Genomic DNA, 19,149 nt, shown 5'->3' on the forward strand with positions numbered 1-19,149 from the left:
CCCTCGGTTCAAAAATACGTTTTCACCCGCAGTTTAAAATTACTTTTTTGCCCCCAGCTAAAAATAAAATTACGGTTTTCCCCTACCTCAAAATTACGATTTTACCCCCGGTTCAAAATTATGATTTCCCCCGGTTCAAAATAAAAATACGACTTTACACCCAGCTAAACCGAAAATACGATTTCGCCCTTGGTTAAAAAATTATGCTTTTACCCTCAGCCAAAATTACGTTTTCGCCCCGGTTCAAAATAAATTTTCGTTTTCCCCCCGGCTCAAAATTACGATTTTACACCAGTTTATTATTTTATACTCACCTTAAAATTACGGTTTTTCCCCCAGTTTAAAATTACGTCTTTGCCCACAGTTCAAAATAAAATTATGCTTTTGCCCCCAGCTAAAATTTACAATTTTTCACTTGGTTCAAAATTACAATATCACTCTCAATTCAAAATTACGTTTTTTTGCCCCAGTGCAGAATAAAAATATGGTTTTCCCTAGCTAAAAATTAGGATTTTACCCTCGGGAAAAAATTTTGATTTCCCCCCCAAGTAAAAATAAAAATATGACTTTGCCCTCAGCTAAAAATCGTGTTAAGGAGCTGCCTAGCACTCGTTTTACTTTTTCTTTCTAGCAAAACTATGGTACTATTTTTTTAATTAGTTAAGAATTACTCGATCATAGCCACGCAAAACACCTAGTTTGTCTATATAGTTGACTTTACTATACCCACACCCACACCCACACCACTAGTATATATGTACTCCACTGTTATGTCATTGTTACAATACCTTGGTTGTTTACTAGTGTCTTCTTGTGCACCTCTTATATTCAATAGTAGCCAATAAGCGTTCCTTATTGTTAAGGATAATTTCTAAGGGGGCGTTTGATACGCAGGAATTCAATGGAATTTAAGGGAATTGGAATCTGAATTTCATCTCTTAATATGTTTGTTTCACAGAATTTGATGGAATTGGAATCTCAATTCCAATCTTTATGTGTTTGGTTGACAATGGAATTTGAATTGGAATTAGCATGAATTCCTTTAAATTCCTTTATGTGAAGGAATTCAAAATCCTTCCTATATGTGAAGGAATTAAAGTATTTTCATTGGAATCTTTGACCGTTTTGACCCGTACCGGTTTCGATCCGAACCGTTTCGACCCGTACCGTTTCGACACGAACACGAACCGTTTCGATGCGAATCATTCCGACGCGAACCGTTTCTACGCGAACCGTTTCGACCCGTACCGTTTCGAATCGAACCGTTTTGACGCGAACCGTTTCGATACCGTTTCGACCCATAACGTTTTGACGCGAACCGTTTCGACCCGTGCCGTTTCGAATCGAACCGTTTCGACCCGAGCCTTTTCGCCCCATACCGTTTAGTCGCTGCGAGAATCGAATAGTCAAAAGGTTATTGAGTTGTTTTGACTTTTGACAATCAAGTCAACACCCAATAAACGTTCAGCACTATGATTTAAGAAATGAAAATCATGCTCACAATGATACTGACAATCTAGCCCGTTCTCTCAGGGAAAAAAAGGAAAATTGGCCCAACTCAATTTCGACACGAACCGTTTTGACCCGTACCGTTTCGATCCGAACCGGGAATTGTGGGTGACGCGGTGATGGATTCCAATTCATTTGACAACCAAACACAACAAAAATGGAATTGAGATTCCAATTCCAACAATTTCCAATTCCAATTGTAATGTTTAAATTCCAAATCCAATTCCCTCAAATTCTAATTCCTATACAAATTCCAATTCCAATTCCAAACCATTCCGTGGACCAAACGCCCCCTAAGTGTTTATGTTGTGCCCACGAGTACCATGTATATTTCTGTATATCATACGATAAGGTACAGTTTAAAATAAATAGAGAAGAAAATCCAACCAACTTAATCTAGAATACATTTGAATAAAGATAAACTATTAGACTGGAAGGTATGGTGATGGAGAATGGGCCGCCACGTCACCGAAAGTAAGGATGGGCCTAAAGGGGATGGATCAAGGGGGTGGGGGATGAGCCCCTTTATGTATATATATATGTATGTATGTATAGGTATATGTGAGAGAAGGAGGCCCGGCGGGATCGTCGTGTGGGAGCCGGTTAGGATGAGCCGGGTTGTGGGGGCGGTGTGGGGGACCGGCGCCGGGCCAGGCCGGGCCTAAGCCGGCCCCCATACCCTTTAGTCTTAGTTAACCATGTTAGTATGACTGGATAATATGTAACCGAAACATATGTGTATATGTTAAACTTCATTATAATCATCCTTATAACCTTAGTCCTGACAAACACATATGTGTGTGAATTTTCTTTCTTAAGACCATGGGGTATGGGGTCCCCTTCCCGTCCCGGTCCGTCCCCCACGTCGCACACCACCCCTCCTGGGGTCGTCGCGGCACTCCCGGCCTCTCCAAGACGTTGGAGACGAGGCAAACAAGTGGGCCCCCCTCTGACTTCTCTCTCTCTCCCCTTTATTATATATTAATATTATATTGGTTTTTTATTATGGGTTGGGTAGTTCTTCACACCCTTAGGTAGTCCACAAGAAGATGGTCCTTCACCCTTGGTGAGGTGACACCTACGTGGCGAGTAGTCTCTTTGAGAACTAACCAAACCCAATGGACTAATACATGTGGGTATAATAAGTTATATGAGTATAATTTCCAATTAAAATCATCAATGTACTTTTTACAACTTTTGACACAAGCCGAACATTAGGTATTGTGATGTGAGTTGTTTATTATGTACCCGACTACATGAAAACATAAAATAATAAAAATGGATGAATCCATTATAATGCTATATAAAAGGGGAGAGGTTGCTTACTTCATCTTCTTCTTCGTATTTCAATGCTCACTTCCTATTTACCAATGGAGGAGCAAAGGTGCATACCAAATGTTTATCTTTGTTCCATAAATATTTACATTCTAGGATTTAAAATATTCCCTCAGATTATTATTATTGTTATTGTTATTATAATTTTGTAAATCCAGATATGCAATTGTCACAGGAGGAAACAGAGGAATTGGACTTGGAATATGTCGTCAACTTGCTTTAAATGGAGTTAAGGTTATACTAAGTCTAGAAATCAAAGTCACAGGGAAGAAACTATGGAGAAACAAAACGTTTCTGGCTTTTCTAACATCGTTTTCCATCAACTAGACATCAACGATCCGTCTAGTATCGTGTGTTTGGTGAAATTTGTCCAAACACACTTCGGGAAGCTTGATATCTTGGTAAATATTTTGAAATCTTGGAGGTTTAGTGTTGTATAATTGGTCTATAACAAGTAATTCAAAGAAATAACAAACCTAGAACCCGAAATTAAAATTGTAAAATTTGTGATAAAACATGCATTAATCTCTGAATCGTATGAGAACTATCAGATAAACCTATTTGCGGGTTACACGCAATGATTTATCGGATTAGACAGAGATCACTCTTGGAGGAATTGGGATTTGATTATTCTGTGGTGAAATATAAATTCAATCGCATAACCCTGTAACCGTACGCACGTCTATTCCTCTCGTATCTATGTCGTGTTCTTTTATTTTGTTTGTATCAATTGATCGAGATGGACAGAAATTTCATCTGCCATCATCATGGGCCCAAAGTCCAATTAACATCATGGACTTAAACCATTCAAAATAAGTTAACCATCTGTTGACAATTAAATATAATTTAATTAATTGTCCTTTAATGCCAAAGTCAACCATCACTGGCCCAACAAATCAAAGGACCATCGTAATGGACTTTTAGTTCCAAATTAATGGACTAAACACTTTGATGGACAAATGGACAAAACGATTAAATAGACTAAATAGTTTAATGGTAGATTACCAAAAACCAACAACATGGAATATTATTAAGCCTACCATACCATAGAATATATAAAGTCCAAAACAATTAGAAACAAACTTATTATTAATTACAAGGCACATGTAATTATTTGCACAATAAACTCAAACAATATTAGGATTAAATTGAGTTCGTACTCTTGCGTCACCAAACTCGTTTAATCTCTAACATTATTTCCTCGATCAAGAAGTTAATCCAATACCCTAAAATCCGTTGATTTTTGACTTTGGCCAAAAATCAAACGAAACCAACCTAAGGCCATTTGCAAGAATGTTTGATCCTTTTACCATTTCATTCAACTTGTCATGAGCTTTGTATATATTTTGGGTATTATCATATGTGATTTAAGTTAATGTGCTTATGATTGTCAATTGGGATATTGGCCTCTAATAATCCTATGTAGACGTCATTGGCCATTGGCAGTCTCACCTTTTTTTAATTCCCCCTAGCAGTCCCACCTTTCAATTATTTTTCCTCCACCGGTCTTCAGTTAAAAAAACTTAACGGGGTTAAGTTTTTTCCCAATTACAAACTGACGTTTTAGGGCTTTTGATCAAAACGAGGATACGAGTCTATTGATGTAAAACTTACCTCGAAATGGTGCTCCAAATGAAGAAAACGGTGTTACAATTCTGGTGTTTAAACTTCCAATTAACAAAAATTTAGTCGTTTGGAGCACCGTTTTGAGGTAAGTTTTACATCAATAGACTCGTATCCTTGTTCTGATCAAAATCCCTAAAATATCGGTTTGTAATTAAGAAAAAAGCTTAACTTCGTTAAAGTTTTTTAACTGAGGACCGGTGGAGGAAAAATAGTTGAAAGATGAGACTGCCAGGTGGAATAAAAAAAGGTGGGACTGCCAATGACCAATGACATCTACTTAGGATTATTAGAGGCCAATATCCCTTGTAAATTATAAAAAAGAATGTAGTGAGAAAATCGTTTTAGATCAAGAAAATCTAAAATTTGCATACAGGTTAATAATGCAGGAAGAGCTGGAGTTATCATACGTGAAAAAGAATTTATAGGTGGATCAGGGCTTGTAAGTCTATCTATTTACAAATTATTGATCATGTCATTTATGGGGTAGGATCAAATACAGACCACATTTCGCATACAAACTGTAAGAATCATTTAAAAAGTGTCATGTGACATCCAACCAATTATAAAGAAATGATAAAATAATATTCTAAATAATATCAATTATATTGAATTCCCTATAAATGTGCTAACAAGCAATTAATTCTTTATTTGGATCTTTCTTTTGTTTTCAATGTGCTGATTAAGAAAAGTGTTGATATCATTCAAATATATATGCTAAAATCAATTATCTTGATTAATTTTCATGTGCTAATATAATTCAAATGTGCTACTTTTATGTATGTATTGTTTTGATGGGAAAAGATCAAATAGAAAGTTTATTTTGGCCAGGAAGTGTAGAAAGCAATAGAATTAGGACATGTGGCAACATTTAAAATAAAGAAAAAGGGTATTTTAGTCAATCCAACCCTTTCTTCTTCCTTTTCAAAACCCAATAACTTCAAAACCCACTAATTTCAAAACCCATCATCTTCAACCATTTCTTCACTTTCTATCTCAATAATCACTACATTGTAGTGCGATTTTCATCACCAATCAATGATTCAAACACCCGATCAACGTGTTGTTCAGCTTTTTTGAAGAAAACCCAGTTTAATTTCATAAAAAATCTCGTTTTTTCCGGTGATTTTGGAGATAATCACTCGATTCGTTCGATTCGAGCACTGATAAGTGTTTCAATCATTCAAAATTCGTCAATTGTTGAAGAAATCACTTCGATCCATGTAAGAAAATTTTTAATTTCATTTTTACGATCTGGGTTTTTGAATTAGTCATTGCGTTTTACGATCATGGCGAGGGTCCGGGGGCAGCGCCCCTGGTAGCGGGGTCCCAGGGGCGGCAGCCCCTGGCGGGGTCCAAGGGGCAGAGCCCAAACAGTTTTATGTGTCCATTGCGTTTTAGAAATAAGAGAGTTTTATGTGTTTTCTGTCTATTGCGTTTTAGAAAAAAACACATTTTTAAGTGTTTTTAGTCATTGCGTTATAGGTAAAACACATTTTTGAAGTGTTTTTAGTCATTGTGTTTTAGGTAAAACACATTTTTTAGGTGTTTTCAGTCCATTGCGTTTTAGAATGAGTCATTTTTAAGTGTTTTCTGGCCATTGCGTTTTACAAATAAGACATTTCTTTGTGTTTTTCGTGCATTGCGTTTTAGGTAAAACAGTTTTTTATGTGTTTTCAGTCCATTGCGTTTTAGAAAACAGACGTTTTAAGTGTTTTCTAGCCATTGCGTTTTACAAATAAGACATTTCTTTGTGTTTTTGGTGCATTGCGTTTTAGGTAAAACACTTTTTTATGTATTTTTTGTGCATTGCGTTTTAGGTAAAACACATTTTTATGTGTTTTTAGTCCATTGCGTTTTAGAAAGTACATTTTCTTTTAGTTTTTAGGCTATTGCGTTTTAGAAATAAGACATTTCTTTGTGTTTTCTGGCCATTGCGTTTTACAAATAAGTCATTTCTTTGTGTTTTTTGTGCATTGCGTTTTAGAAAAATGTCATTTTTTAGGTTTTTTTTCATTGCGTTTTACGTAACTGGGGGTTTTTCTATTGCGTTTTACGCAACTGGGTTTTAATTTTTTTTTTTTTTGGAAATATAGCAATAGTATACTCGTTTTAAAGATAAAAAAACGCTCGTTTTTTTGTGCAATTTTTATAAAAAAAATAGTGTCGTATGAAAGAGTTATTAACGTTTAAAAAATGGGAGGGGGGGGGGGAATTTGAGGAGAGAGAAACTATTGGCTTGGATTGACTAGAATGCCCCTAAACAAACTCACGCGCCTCTTTTCTTCCCTTCAATTTCCATCATTTAATCTTAGCCCTTGATTAACTAAATGGATGGTCAAGATCACTTCCTAGCCTTCCTACCAAATAAACTTCCTATTGTAACTCCACCCTTGTTTTGATATTAGCTAATTTAACTTTTTTAAGTGTTAGGATCTATTCTTACGGTTTGTAGGATAAATATGGTTTGTACCGGAACCAACCCCTGTCATTTATATCACTTGAGAAATAATTATATCATTATAAACGTTTTGAAAAACAAATTTCGAAACCATCTGGTCTATAATATTTACTTGCATTGAGCATCCACGACTGAAGTTCAATATAGGAACCGATGACAATGTAATGATGATTAAATAGATGGGTAGAATTTGGAGTGTGCCACTTAAAATTGGTCAAAACAGGGATTACTCACTGAGTTGACAAACTGGCGTTTATAAATCGATGATAAAACTTTATTCCACATGATATTTTTAGACCAACAAAAATCGCCACATGTGTCGCGTGTGTACATGACGTCCATACAGTGGTGGAACTGCAGAAGGCACGGAGGATTCTTGATCCTCCGGCTGGCCAAACTTTGTAGTAGTAGAGGATGCATAGGGGCGGATCTAGGGGTGTTTTGGGGGTTTCCGAGAACCCCCTCGGTTTGAAACAAATTGAAAAAAAAAAACCAGCAAAAACCTTGTATGATTTTCAAAAAAAAAAAAAATAGTGAGAATCTACCAAAAGAAACCTTGTGAAAAAAATTACTGGATCCGCCAGTATCAAACTTGAGCCTAATTTTGAACTTTTACCCACAAGTGTTTTCTACTTGCTAGTTGTGTGAGAAGAAGAAATGGTGGGTAATTTATTTCTTTTGCTGATTAAAATAACTTTAGCTATAAAACCAGTGAACGGGACATCTCAGATGAGATGGAACTAAGCCGGTGATAAGAATTTTATAGCATTAGTTTTTTCTATTGATTTATTAAATTTATTTTTTTGATCTAAACTATTTTACTATTTTTATTTACTTCTAAATTTTATCTATCATTTTATTTTATTTTTTTAATATTTGAACTAACAAAATTAAATTATATACACTAGTAGATGTAAAAATAAATATTGTGCCTCTCCAGTCGAAAAATTCCAGTATCGTCAGTACATACATATGCACATGGGAACATGTACTAAAGCATCTCAAATTGTACTTGAACATCCAAGACGCCGAATGAGAAGCCGTAAAAGGGTAAAAACCAAATAAATTTCACATAGGGCTGTCTTTTTTGTCTGAAACCCGGCCCGAATTCGAAGTAACCCAAACCCAAATTAGAGAATAATCGAAAAACCCGAACCCGACCAACCCGTATCAGGTCACTTTTTCCCAACCAAAAACCCAAAACTCGAAACCCAAACATTAATTGTCTTTTTTATAGATGTGATTTGATTTGGAGTGTTTTGTATTTGAAACATCAAGTTTTGAGACTTATGAATATTATCATACCAAATTGTTAAATGATTTTTGAATTGTGACGATATTTTTTAACATGATATATTTGATGATACTTTGTGAAAAAAAAAAAAAAATTTCTTTTTCTCCATTCTACTTTTAAACCCGAAAACCAAACAACTCGAACCCGAATAACCTATACCCGAACAACCCGAACTTTAAATGGGTCGGTTATCGGATCACTTTTTCCTGACCAGGAAAAAAAACGAAATTCGAAAAAAAATATCCCAAAGAACACCCAACACAAAGTTAATCTTTCATTATTTTCAGTGGCCCTTGAAGCTTCTCCCCTGATTATTTTTAAAATCATATACTTGGATTGTAAATTTGAAATTGCCGTGCTCTTTTGTATTTAGAATTCTAATAATAATTTTATGATATAACTATTTGTTACAATTCCTTACACTAAATAATATATCTTTAGTTTTGATTTTGAAGGGATTTAAATTAGATGGGCTCTTAAGTCTCTAACCATTACTGTATGGCTTCTTTTAACTTAAAATGCATGAATTTAATCTGTTCGTCAAAACAAAGCCAAACTAAACTAAACTGTAGCTTGAGTATAAACGAACATGACTGTGTTACGTGTTACTTTATTAGTTCCAAGTCTCCGATGAGAAAGCGCATCTTTTAACCACCATTTGGAAGAGCCGTACGTCTTGGGAGAAAAGTGTCTATAAACAAATTACTACACAACCAAAACGGTTACAGAATTACTTATTCCTCTTCTCCAACTCTCTAAATCCCCAAGAATGGTGAACGTTAGCACTGCGGCTCTGCCTAGGAGACCTATACGTAAGTAATTAACCCAACGGTTTTTGAGTGATTTTAAGGAGGGTAAGTTGAAGGAGAATGGATGGCCACTTACAAAGTTTCGAAAGCTGCTCTTAATGCTTACACAAGGCTCATGGCAAGAAAGTATAAGAATACTCTTGTGAATTGTGTGAGCCCTGGGTATGTTATAACAGATATGACATATCAAACTGGAACTACTACGGCGGATGAAGGTGCTAAAGGTCCGGTAATGGCTGCTCTGTTGCCAGATAACGGTCCGTCTGGTGTATGCTTTAACCAAACAGAAATAGCTCCATTTTCATCAACTATTATACCAGGTTTCTAAAAGAATTATATTATGAGAAATGATATCAAGATGTAACAGATTTGCTTCTACATTTATTATCTTCAGTTTGTTATTTTAATCTTAAATTTTCTATTCTACCTAATTTGTTGCACACATACAACAGTCGCAACAAAATAACACGATATAAACTTGTTAACAATTTCTCAAGCATAAAGTCATTCACGGGATATATAATAAGTTTAATTATTCCTTAAGCGAAGAACGGGAAACGTAATAATAAGTTTAATTATTACTTAAGTGAATAAAATGCCAGTAATAAACTGAAGGGCATTTATGTCAATTCCACTACAAAACCTTTCTTGAATTTAACTAACCTGCAAACATAATGCAAGCATCATCCACATAGCATGAGCGTAGGATAGTTGTTGAGAGCTATTGCTTCTTTTCTTCTGCTTTCCTTGGCTGATAAATTTAAAAAAAGAGATATATAAACATAGGATAGGAATTACGTTTAAATTAAATGAAATGATTGAGTTGCTAAAGAGAGATAAGTTTATTCGAAACAAGAAAAAGTGAGCATATAAAATACTAGCGTTAAGCTCAGTTCGTATTTCACATTCATGGAATGCTCTCCATGAAAACGTGTAAAACTAAAAATAAAGAAACCAGAAACTATCATGTAACATATCTGTCACTAGAGGTACCACTTTTGACCATAGTTGACTTGTCAATAGCGGTCACTATGGTCGCTATAGCGAATAGCGTAGCGTATAGGTCGAAAATCGCTACAGGCATAATTAGCAGGATTTCAGTTAATTTTTTTAAATAGAAATAGCGATTAAATATAGCTATAAAAAGCTGGATTTTAGGTTTTTGCTAAATACACATGTAAAATAGCGTATTATACCATCGTACTTTGATATAATATACATATAAATTTTTTTTCTAGTGTATCGCTATTTATAAAATAGCGCCCGCTATTTATCGTTATTCGCTATGTAGCATATAGGTACCTTATCGCTATTTGCCGCTACTGGCCAATAACAATGCTTTTGACCCATTTACATATAAAAGGGTAGGATTAATTTGGGTCATGTGTTATCTTTAATGGGGTAGAAGATGGTATATTGTAGTTTTTGAAATCATTATCAACACATCAATTATTCATACAAAATTTTAAAAAATGGACAAAGAAGTGTACATGGGTCAACTTGGTCCATATTAAAAAATTATCCGATTGAGCTGTTGCACAACCCACCGACCCACCCAGTTTGCCACTTCACTTTGGTGTTGTGGATTTGTGTAGTTACAGTTTGCAACAATATTCAAACTGTAGATGAATCTATGGAGTAATAATCAAGAAAGCACTAAATAAACCAGTTATTTTTTCTAACCTTGGTACCAGGGAATGACTGATGAATCTCTTCCGCCGGAATAATTACGGGCCACTTCTCACCGGCTTCACGAAACATTTGTTCTGTTTCCAGCTGTTGACCTTTTTCTAGAATCATCTTCCGGATGGTTTGTGCGGGTGTTGAGGTGGCATCAAAAACTTCCTCCACCCCGTTCACAAATGTCACCGAGATCTGCGGTGGGTAGCTATCAGTGCGGCGTTTGACCAACAGTTGACACGAAGGGTTCGACTCCTTGGCTGTTCGAGCATTGCACTGAGCCAAGAACTCCATGCATGCCGCCGTACGTGGGTCTAGTGCATTGAATTCAATCTTCACTTTCGACAAGAACTTCAACATGCTTAGGGTTTGATTCGATAGCGTTAGTTTTTTAGGTGCTGAGAAATAAAATCTGCAAAACCATGTGTAAATAGTTTATCAGTTGCTTAAGACAAGACAGAGTTTATGGACTGTTAAACTATCTTAATAAACATACTTATTGAAACAAAAAGTTGGTTTGTGTGGATACAAGTATGTTTCGAGACTCTTAGGTCCCAGAAGCCAAAACACAAGGCACAAGCCGCAAGGTATGAGATGAGAGCTTCGTATATAAGAGGAGTGATGGGAATCTGCTATGAGAGGGAATTATAGGTATTCTTAAGGGGCTAAAGTGTAATATGGGGGTAGTATAAGTAATAGAGAATAAGGCGTGTTAGGGATAGGATTGAGTTTGTTCGTTTGTTCATTAGGGCTCCTGCTTGTGCAGTGAGAGAGGGCTAGGCCCTGGATTATCTCTGTAATTGTTCCTTTACGTATTCAGCAATACAATCGGTTCTGTCCTTTGTTTCTATAATCTGCTCTATATTCAATTTATCACAATTATTTCATATCCGATCTCTATCATTGGTCCGACCTGCCTGTGACCTGCCGCTTTCTTCTGTTTATCATGGAAACCCTAGTTCATAATTTTCGATTAGATGCTCAGGAACAACGGATTAAACAACTTCAAGGTGATGTTGCTGAAATCAAAACCACTTTGAAGGCATTAGAAGAGCATCACGCTGAATCCCGTGAGTTTAGAAAGGTGTTTCTCGCTTGGATTCAACATCAGGAGACGAGGTCTGATGATAGTTTGTCAGGATCTGGATCTCCGTCGTTTTTTCCAAATCCGTCTTCAGATCTGCAACTTGACTGTGTGGTGGATCGTCACTCTGATTCTCTTCCTAATCCTCCACCTTCTCTCTTAGAGCAATTGGAGTCTATCATCGCCAGATCTGAAGAACGCCTGGGGAAATCGCGGCTGCACAATGGATGTGGCTCCAAATCTAGGCCAGATAGTGTTAATTGGGCCTTATCACCTGCTGAAAACGCGTTTGTACATGACCAATTTGAAGAAGTTTCAGACAATCATGGCAATCCGCGGATGAATATTCATTCGGTTTCAACTTTTTCCGGCGGTTCTGCAGATCCTTTGATCCAATCTCCGTCATCTCTCCCTAATTCTCCGTCAATATTAGCTCCAGGTAAGGCTATGCTTTCTAGATCTGAAGAAAACTCAATTGGCCTTGGTTGTTTGTTGTCGCATAGCTCTAATGGGGTCATGACGAGTGACTTAGAAGGGATATTGGGCTCCGGCACAGTGGCGGGCCATGGTGAGGAGCAGAAACTTATTGTGGGCCCGGACTCTCCAGATTTGGGCCTGTTATGTGAGAAAACTCCTCCAGCCAGATTTGGCTCCAATATGGCTGGGTTGCAATGGAATTCAAAATCACTTGTGGGCGGGCCCACCCAATCTGCTGGTCGACTCGGGAGTTCTGAGGATTTCCTACTCACTGTACTTCTGTTTCAGCGACCTCCACCATTGGAAAAACAGCTTCTGATGGCAATGGTGGTGTCTACGTTCAAAATTGGCGATAAACGCCTTGGTTGGAAAGGCGGTACAATACGTTTGTTTTTTTGTCCATATGTCACACTTCACAATTCCGTTATTGAGTTACTTGTTGACTCCTATCATTTCTGGGTGGTGCATGGGCAGGGTCGGCCACCAGACGTCGTAGCCGATCACAGTCTTGAGGACAAGACTGTTTTGAAGGGGGGAGTAATGATGGGAATCTGCTATGAGAGGGAATTATAGGTATTCTTAAGGGGCTAAAGTGTAATATGGGGGTAGTATAAGTAATAGAGAATAAGGCGTGTTAGGGATAGGATTGAGTTTGTTCGTTTGTTCATTAGGGCTCCTGCTTGTGCAGTGAGAGAGGGCTAGGCCCTGGATTATCTCTGTAATTGTTCCTTTACGTATTCAGCAATACAATCGGTTCTGTCCTTTGTTTCTATAATCTGCTCTATATTCAATTTATCACAATTATTTCATATCCGATCTCTATCATTGGTCCGACCTGCCTGTGACCTGCCGCTTTCTTCTGTTTATCATGGAAACCCTAGTTCATAATTTTCGATTAGATGCTCAGGAACAACGGATTAAACAACTTCAAGGTGATGTTGCTGAAATCAAAACCACTTTGAAGGCATTAGAAGAGCATCACGCTGAATCCCGTGAGTTTAGAAAGGTGTTTCTCGCTTGGATTCAACATCAGGAGACGAGGTCTGATGATAGTTTGTCAGGATCTGGATCTCCGTCGTTTTTTCCAAATCTGTCTTCAGATCTGCAACTTGACTGTGTGGTGGATCGTCACTCTGATTCTCTTCCTAATCCTCCACCTTCTCTCTTAGAGCAATTGGAGTCTATCATCGCCAGATCTGAAGAACGCCTGGGGAAATCGCGGCTGCACAATGGATGTGGCTCCAAATCTAGGCCAGATAGTGTTAATTGGGCCTTATCACCTGCTGAAAACGCGTTTGTACATGACCAATTTGAAGAAGTTTCAGACAATCATGGCAATCCGCGGATGAATATTCATTCGGTTTCAACTTTTTCCGGCGGTTCTGCAGATCCTTTGATCCAATCTCCGTCATCTCTCCCTAATTCTCCGTCAATATTAGCTCCAGGTAAGGCTATGCTTTCTAGATCTGAAGAAAACTCAATTGGCCTTGGTTGTTTGTTGTCGCATAGCTCTAATGGGGTCATGACGAGTGACTTAGAAGGGATATTGGGCTCCGGCACAGTGGCGGGCCATGGTGAGGAGCAGAAACTTATTGTGGGCCCGGACTCTCCAGATTTGGGCCTGTTATGTGAGAAAACTCCTCCAGCCAGATTTGGCTCCAATATGGCTGGGTTGCAATGGAATTCAAAATCACTTGTGGGCGGGCCCACCCAATCTGCTGGTCGACTCGGGAGTTCTGAGGATTTCCTACTCACTGTACTTCTGTTTCAGCGACCTCCACCATTGGAAAAACAGCTTCTGATGGCAATGGTGGTGTCTACGTTCAAAATTGGCGATAAACGCCTTGGTTGGAAAGGCGGTACAATACGTTTGTTTTTTTGTCCATATGTCACACTTCACAATTCCGTTATTGAGTTACTTGTTGACTCCTATCATTTCTGGGTGGTGCATGGGCAGGGTCGGCCACCAGACGTCGTAGCCGATCACAGTCTTGAGGACAAGACTGTTTTGAAGGGGGGAGTAATGATGGGAATCTGCTATGAGAGGGAATTATAGGTATTCTTAAGGGGCTAAAGTGTAATATGGGGGTAGTATAAGTAATAGAGAATAAGGCGTGTTAGGGATAGGATTGAGTTTGTTCGTTTGTTCATTAGGGCTCCTGCTTGTGCAGTGAGAGAGGGCTAGGCCCTGGATTATCTCTGTAATTGTTCCTTTACGTATTCAGCAATACAATCGGTTCTGTCCTTTGTTTCTATAATCTGCTCTATATTCAATTTATCACAATTATTTCATATCCGATCTCTATCATTGGTCCGACCTGCCTGTGACCTGCCGCTTTCTTCTGTTTATCATGGAAACCCTAGTTCATAATTTTCGATTAGATGCTCAGGAACAACGGATTAAACAACTTCAAGGTGATGTTGCTGAAATCAAAACCACTTTGAAGGCATTAGAAGAGCATCACGCTGAATCCCGTGAGTTTAGAAAGGTGTTTCTCGCTTGGATTCAACATCAGGAGACGAGGTCTGATGATAGTTTGTCAGGATCTGGATCTCCGTCGTTTTTTCCAAATCTGTCTTCAGATCTGCAACTTGACTGTGTGGTGGATCGTCACTCTGATTCTCTTCCTAATCCTCCACCTTCTCTCTTAGAGCAATTGGAGTCTATCATCGCCAGATCTGAAGAACGCCTGGGGAAATCGCGGCTGCACAATGGATGTGGCTCCAAATCTAGGCCAGATAGTGTTAATTGGGCCTTATCACCTGCTGAAAACGCGTTTGTACATGACCAATTTGAAGAAGTTTCAGACAATCATGGCAATCCGCGGATGAATATTCATTCGGTTTCAACTTTTTCCGGCGGTTCTGCAGATCCTTTGATCCAATCTCCGTCATCTCTCCCTAATTCTCCGTCAATATTAGCTCCAGGTAAGGCTATGCTTTCTAGATCTGAAGAAAACTCAATTGGCCTTGGTTGTTTGTTGTCGCATAGCTCTAATGGGGTCATGACGAGTGACTTAGAAGGGATATTGGGCTCCGGCACAGTGGCGGGCCATGGTGAGGAGCAGAAACTTATTGTGGGCCCGGACTCTCCAGATTTGGGCCTGTTATGTGAGAAAACTCCTCCAGCCAGATTTGGCTCCAATATGGCTGGGTTGCAATGGAATTCAAAATCACTTGTGGGCGGGCCCACCCAATCTGCTGGTCGACTCGGGAGTTCTGAGGATTTCCTACTCACTGTACTTCTGTTTCAGCGACCTCCACCATTGGAAAAACAGCTTCTGATGGCAATGGTGGTGTCTACGTTCAAAATTGGCGATAAACGCCTTGGTTGGAAAGGCGGTACAATACGTTTGTTTTTTTGTCCATATGTCACACTTCACAATTCCGTTATTGAGTTACTTGTTGACTCCTATCATTTCTGGGTGGTGCATGGGCAGGGTCGGCCACCAGACGTCGTAGCCGATCACAGTCTTGAGGACAAGACTGTTTTGAAGGGGGGAGTAATGATGGGAATCTGCTATGAGAGGGAATTATAGGTATTCTTAAGGGGCTAAAGTGTAATATGGGGGTAGTATAAGTAATAGAGAATAAGGCGTGTTAGGGATAGGATTGAGTTTGTTCGTTTGTTCATTAGGGCTCCTGCTTGTGCAGTGAGAGAGGGCTAGGCCCTGGATTATCTCTGTAATTGTTCCTTTACGTATTCAGCAATACAATCGGTTCTGTCCTTTGTTTCTATAATCTTCTCTATATTCAATTTATCACAATTATTTCATATCCGATCTCTATCAAGGAGCCACGTATATATATAATATTTATACATTTAATATACATACGATATAATATGTAAACAACCTATATGTAGAACCTAAAGAACCTTCAGACCCAACACAAAATCAGTCAAAAGCAACTCAATAATAGATACCCTAAGAAGCTATATCGACAGCTTAATTACATAAAGAAACTTCTAACACACACAACTAATAACTTAAAAGGCATTTACTGTAATAACTATAGTATTTTTATGTATGGATGGACAGATGGTGAAGTTACATGTAAAAGAAAACTCAATATTGTAGTTTAATTATTATATATATAAATAAATAAGCGATATCTTCATAAAAAATACCCACCGTTTCTGCACAATTATTTACTTTAAGCAAATACATCTCACATGCTATCTCTCTTTTTATCTTCTAGTCGTGTGCAAGAAGCACTGCCTCACACTGAAGTGCCGTGTTGTCACCGCTTTTTGTAAAAGCTTCCGCTGCGCATTTATCAAAACGAATGGATCAGAAGGGACTGAATTCTCTATTTCCGGGTCGAGCCTATGGTGAAGGCCTAGATCTGAGTGCGCTTTTTAAAACCATAGAGAGACCTAAGATCATTGTTTCCCTTTATTTCAAATATATGATTTGTGACTTTTAAGAATAACGTCTTTTTTGCAACAAGAGTAAAACTCAAAACGCGCAAATCCATTCACTATTCTATGATATTACATATCCTTCGGAGTTCGGAATTGAATCTCATGTGCGTGTCCTCGACTACATACGCATATATAACTAGACCGCTTCATCTGCACCTTCTTTTGTTATGTTTTCTCTAAAACCTAGATCTTGACTTAATTTCCTAACAAGTCACACAAATGTAAAATCAATTTGCCAAAGTTAATCACTATCTATGAATCAATGTGTCGGCAATAAGATAAAATGCCCTTTTATAAGCAAATGCAAGTTTTTATAAATTACGAAAGTGAAAACAAACATAAAAAGTGATGTACACGATAACAAAGGCATGATACAAGCTCCACTATTGCCAACGGCTCAAATGATGATGAGCCAGAATGCGAGCACGCCTTCTTGCTAACCAAACCCGAATGTAGTATATAATTATCATACTACTAAGTTCCAATGACGCAATTTTTGGTAAGTTTTCTTTTCTTGTGATCCACTCAAATCATCACAACATTAATATATCAATGTGGCTTGTGTGTTTCTATCATGTCTTTTTCTTAACTAGCTTTATACAATGCACGTTTTTGTTTGGTTTGTGATTCATTGGGAAGAATGAATACATGAAGGTGCATGATGAGGCAAGGAACAAATTTATCAATAGATAGCTTCTTCCTTGCCTCATCATGTACCTTGATTTGTTGATTCATCTCAAAGAATCATAAACCAAGAAAAACAATGAATTATATAAAGCTAGATCCAAAAAGGGCATAACAAAAACGTACTAGTCGCATTAATATAATAAATGATGTGGTAACTTACATCGAATCACAAGAAAAGATAGCTTACCAAAATATATTCCATTAAAAACTTACGAGTTCTATGTAGGACCACTGAATACTACTACATCCGAGTCTGGTTGTAACTTGAAAATGCATTTGAAATTATGGTTCACCGTCATTTAAGTCGATGATACTAATAATAATTGAGTTCGCATCATCCCTTGAGTCATCATTCACATTGAAAGGGTCCTTCCTAAGTTTCGCATTCGCTAAACTTGCTCTAAGTGAAGGAAATAATGTTGAATTTGCAACACACCTAGACTAATTTGAATCAAATGGTAGCCCCAAATCTTTAACTAAAATGAATCTCTACTATCATCTTTCTTACGCTTGTAGCTTCAAGAAAAACAATCTTCACAGTTCTCATTACCCCTACACATAGTTATTAAAGCGAGCGCCCGGGCTCGCCTAGGCGTAAATAAAGCCCCGGGCCCAACAAATCGCTCTGAGTGCGCCTCGCGCCATTAATAACTATGGTTCATGTCTAAGTTATTAAAGCAAGCGCCTAGGCGCAAATAAAGCCTCGGGCCCAACAAATCGCCCTGAGTGCGCCTCGCGCCTTTAATAACTATGCCCCTACGTTTAGCTATTTCACAAATACACATGCATATATCCAAACAATCGATAGCAAGAAATCCTAAATAAAAAACCGTTGAAACGTAGAACTATTTTTCACAAAATGGTCATCTCTTTTATTTTGATATCTCTTTTTCAAACTATTTTTTTTTCTCTTGGGCTCTATAACCTCATTTGAAACTATACAACATGGTTTCAGATTCTTTTTAAGCAGTACAAGTATCATAGATAGTTTATCAATTAATCATTTAGAAAACAGAACACTTCTTGGTTTTTATAAGAAGCAAAGTTATAAACTAAAACAATTCCAAAGCAAATTTATACCAGCAGTTGATCATATAAGAAGCAAATTTATACACTAAAACAATTCCAAAGCCAAAAACCAAATGATAAAAAGTATAAAGTTCAAAACCTAATATCCACTTTCTCCATATGATCTTAGTAAAACTAAATGAAAAAAGCGAAAAGTCCAAAAATTAATTCAATGAAGGCTATGACGCAGAAAAAAAATCATCATTGACGTCACCAAAAGATACATCATCGTCACTAAAATCACTATGACAGTAAGAGCTCATAATATGAAGGAAATGAAGAGAGTAACATCGGATCTAGGTTAAGAATATGAACTTACAAGAGAAGATGATGCAGTCGAACTAGTGAAGACGATGGATCTAGTGAAGCAGTGAATCGATGGAAAGAAAGAAATAGGGTTTATATCCAGGAGGGGCTTTTCTGTGTTATTATTCATTTTTTTAATTAAACTTCATTAAAACGCACCCTACCAATCGGACAAGAGACCAAATTTACAATATATAGAGATTTACACCAATTTTTAATCGGAGATATTCAAAGTAAGGTCGTAGGGTATGGTGGGGCGGGAGTTTGGGCTTGGGTTGGGGCATTGGTTGACATGTGGAACTGAGTGGCAGACATGAGAAACCCACTACAACACACGGTATGGTGGGCGGAGGTTTGGTGGGCTTGTGGGCTGACCTGCTGGGCAGACCC

General features: G+C 37.8%; 1 protein-coding gene and 1 pseudogene across 3 annotated transcripts; one reads left to right on the top strand and one right to left on the bottom strand.

Moving 5' to 3' along the window:
- The first annotated feature begins 2,879 nt into the window (after positions 1-2,879).
- On the top strand, positions 2,880-9,359 carry LOC110933983 (annotated as a pseudogene).
- A 190-nt stretch (positions 9,360-9,549) lies between these two features.
- On the bottom strand, positions 9,550-18,926 carry LOC110937453. 3 transcript variants are annotated; one of them, XM_035988635.1, is made up of 4 exons: positions 18,773-18,922; positions 16,447-16,539; positions 10,715-11,123; positions 9,550-9,782 (listed from the first exon to the last, which is right to left on the bottom strand). In XM_035988635.1, the coding sequence occupies exons 3-4, from the start codon at positions 11,069-11,071 to the stop codon at positions 9,753-9,755; spliced, it is 387 nt and encodes a 128-aa protein (XP_035844528.1). In that variant the 5' UTR covers positions 11,072-11,123; positions 16,447-16,539; positions 18,773-18,922; the 3' UTR covers positions 9,550-9,752. The 3 variants fall into 3 exon arrangements, with proteins under 3 accessions (XP_035844528.1, XP_022035566.1, XP_022035567.1); XM_022179874.2 differs by having other exon boundaries at positions 16,406-16,539; XM_022179875.2 differs by lacking the exon at positions 16,447-16,539 and having other exon boundaries at positions 18,773-18,926.
- Between the last annotated feature and the right edge of the window lie 223 nt (positions 18,927-19,149).

The sequence above is a fragment of the Helianthus annuus genome, chromosome 4, assembly GCF_002127325.2.
Source record: "Helianthus annuus cultivar XRQ/B chromosome 4, HanXRQr2.0-SUNRISE, whole genome shotgun sequence".
NCBI classification, from domain to species: domain Eukaryota; kingdom Viridiplantae; phylum Streptophyta; class Magnoliopsida; order Asterales; family Asteraceae; genus Helianthus; species Helianthus annuus.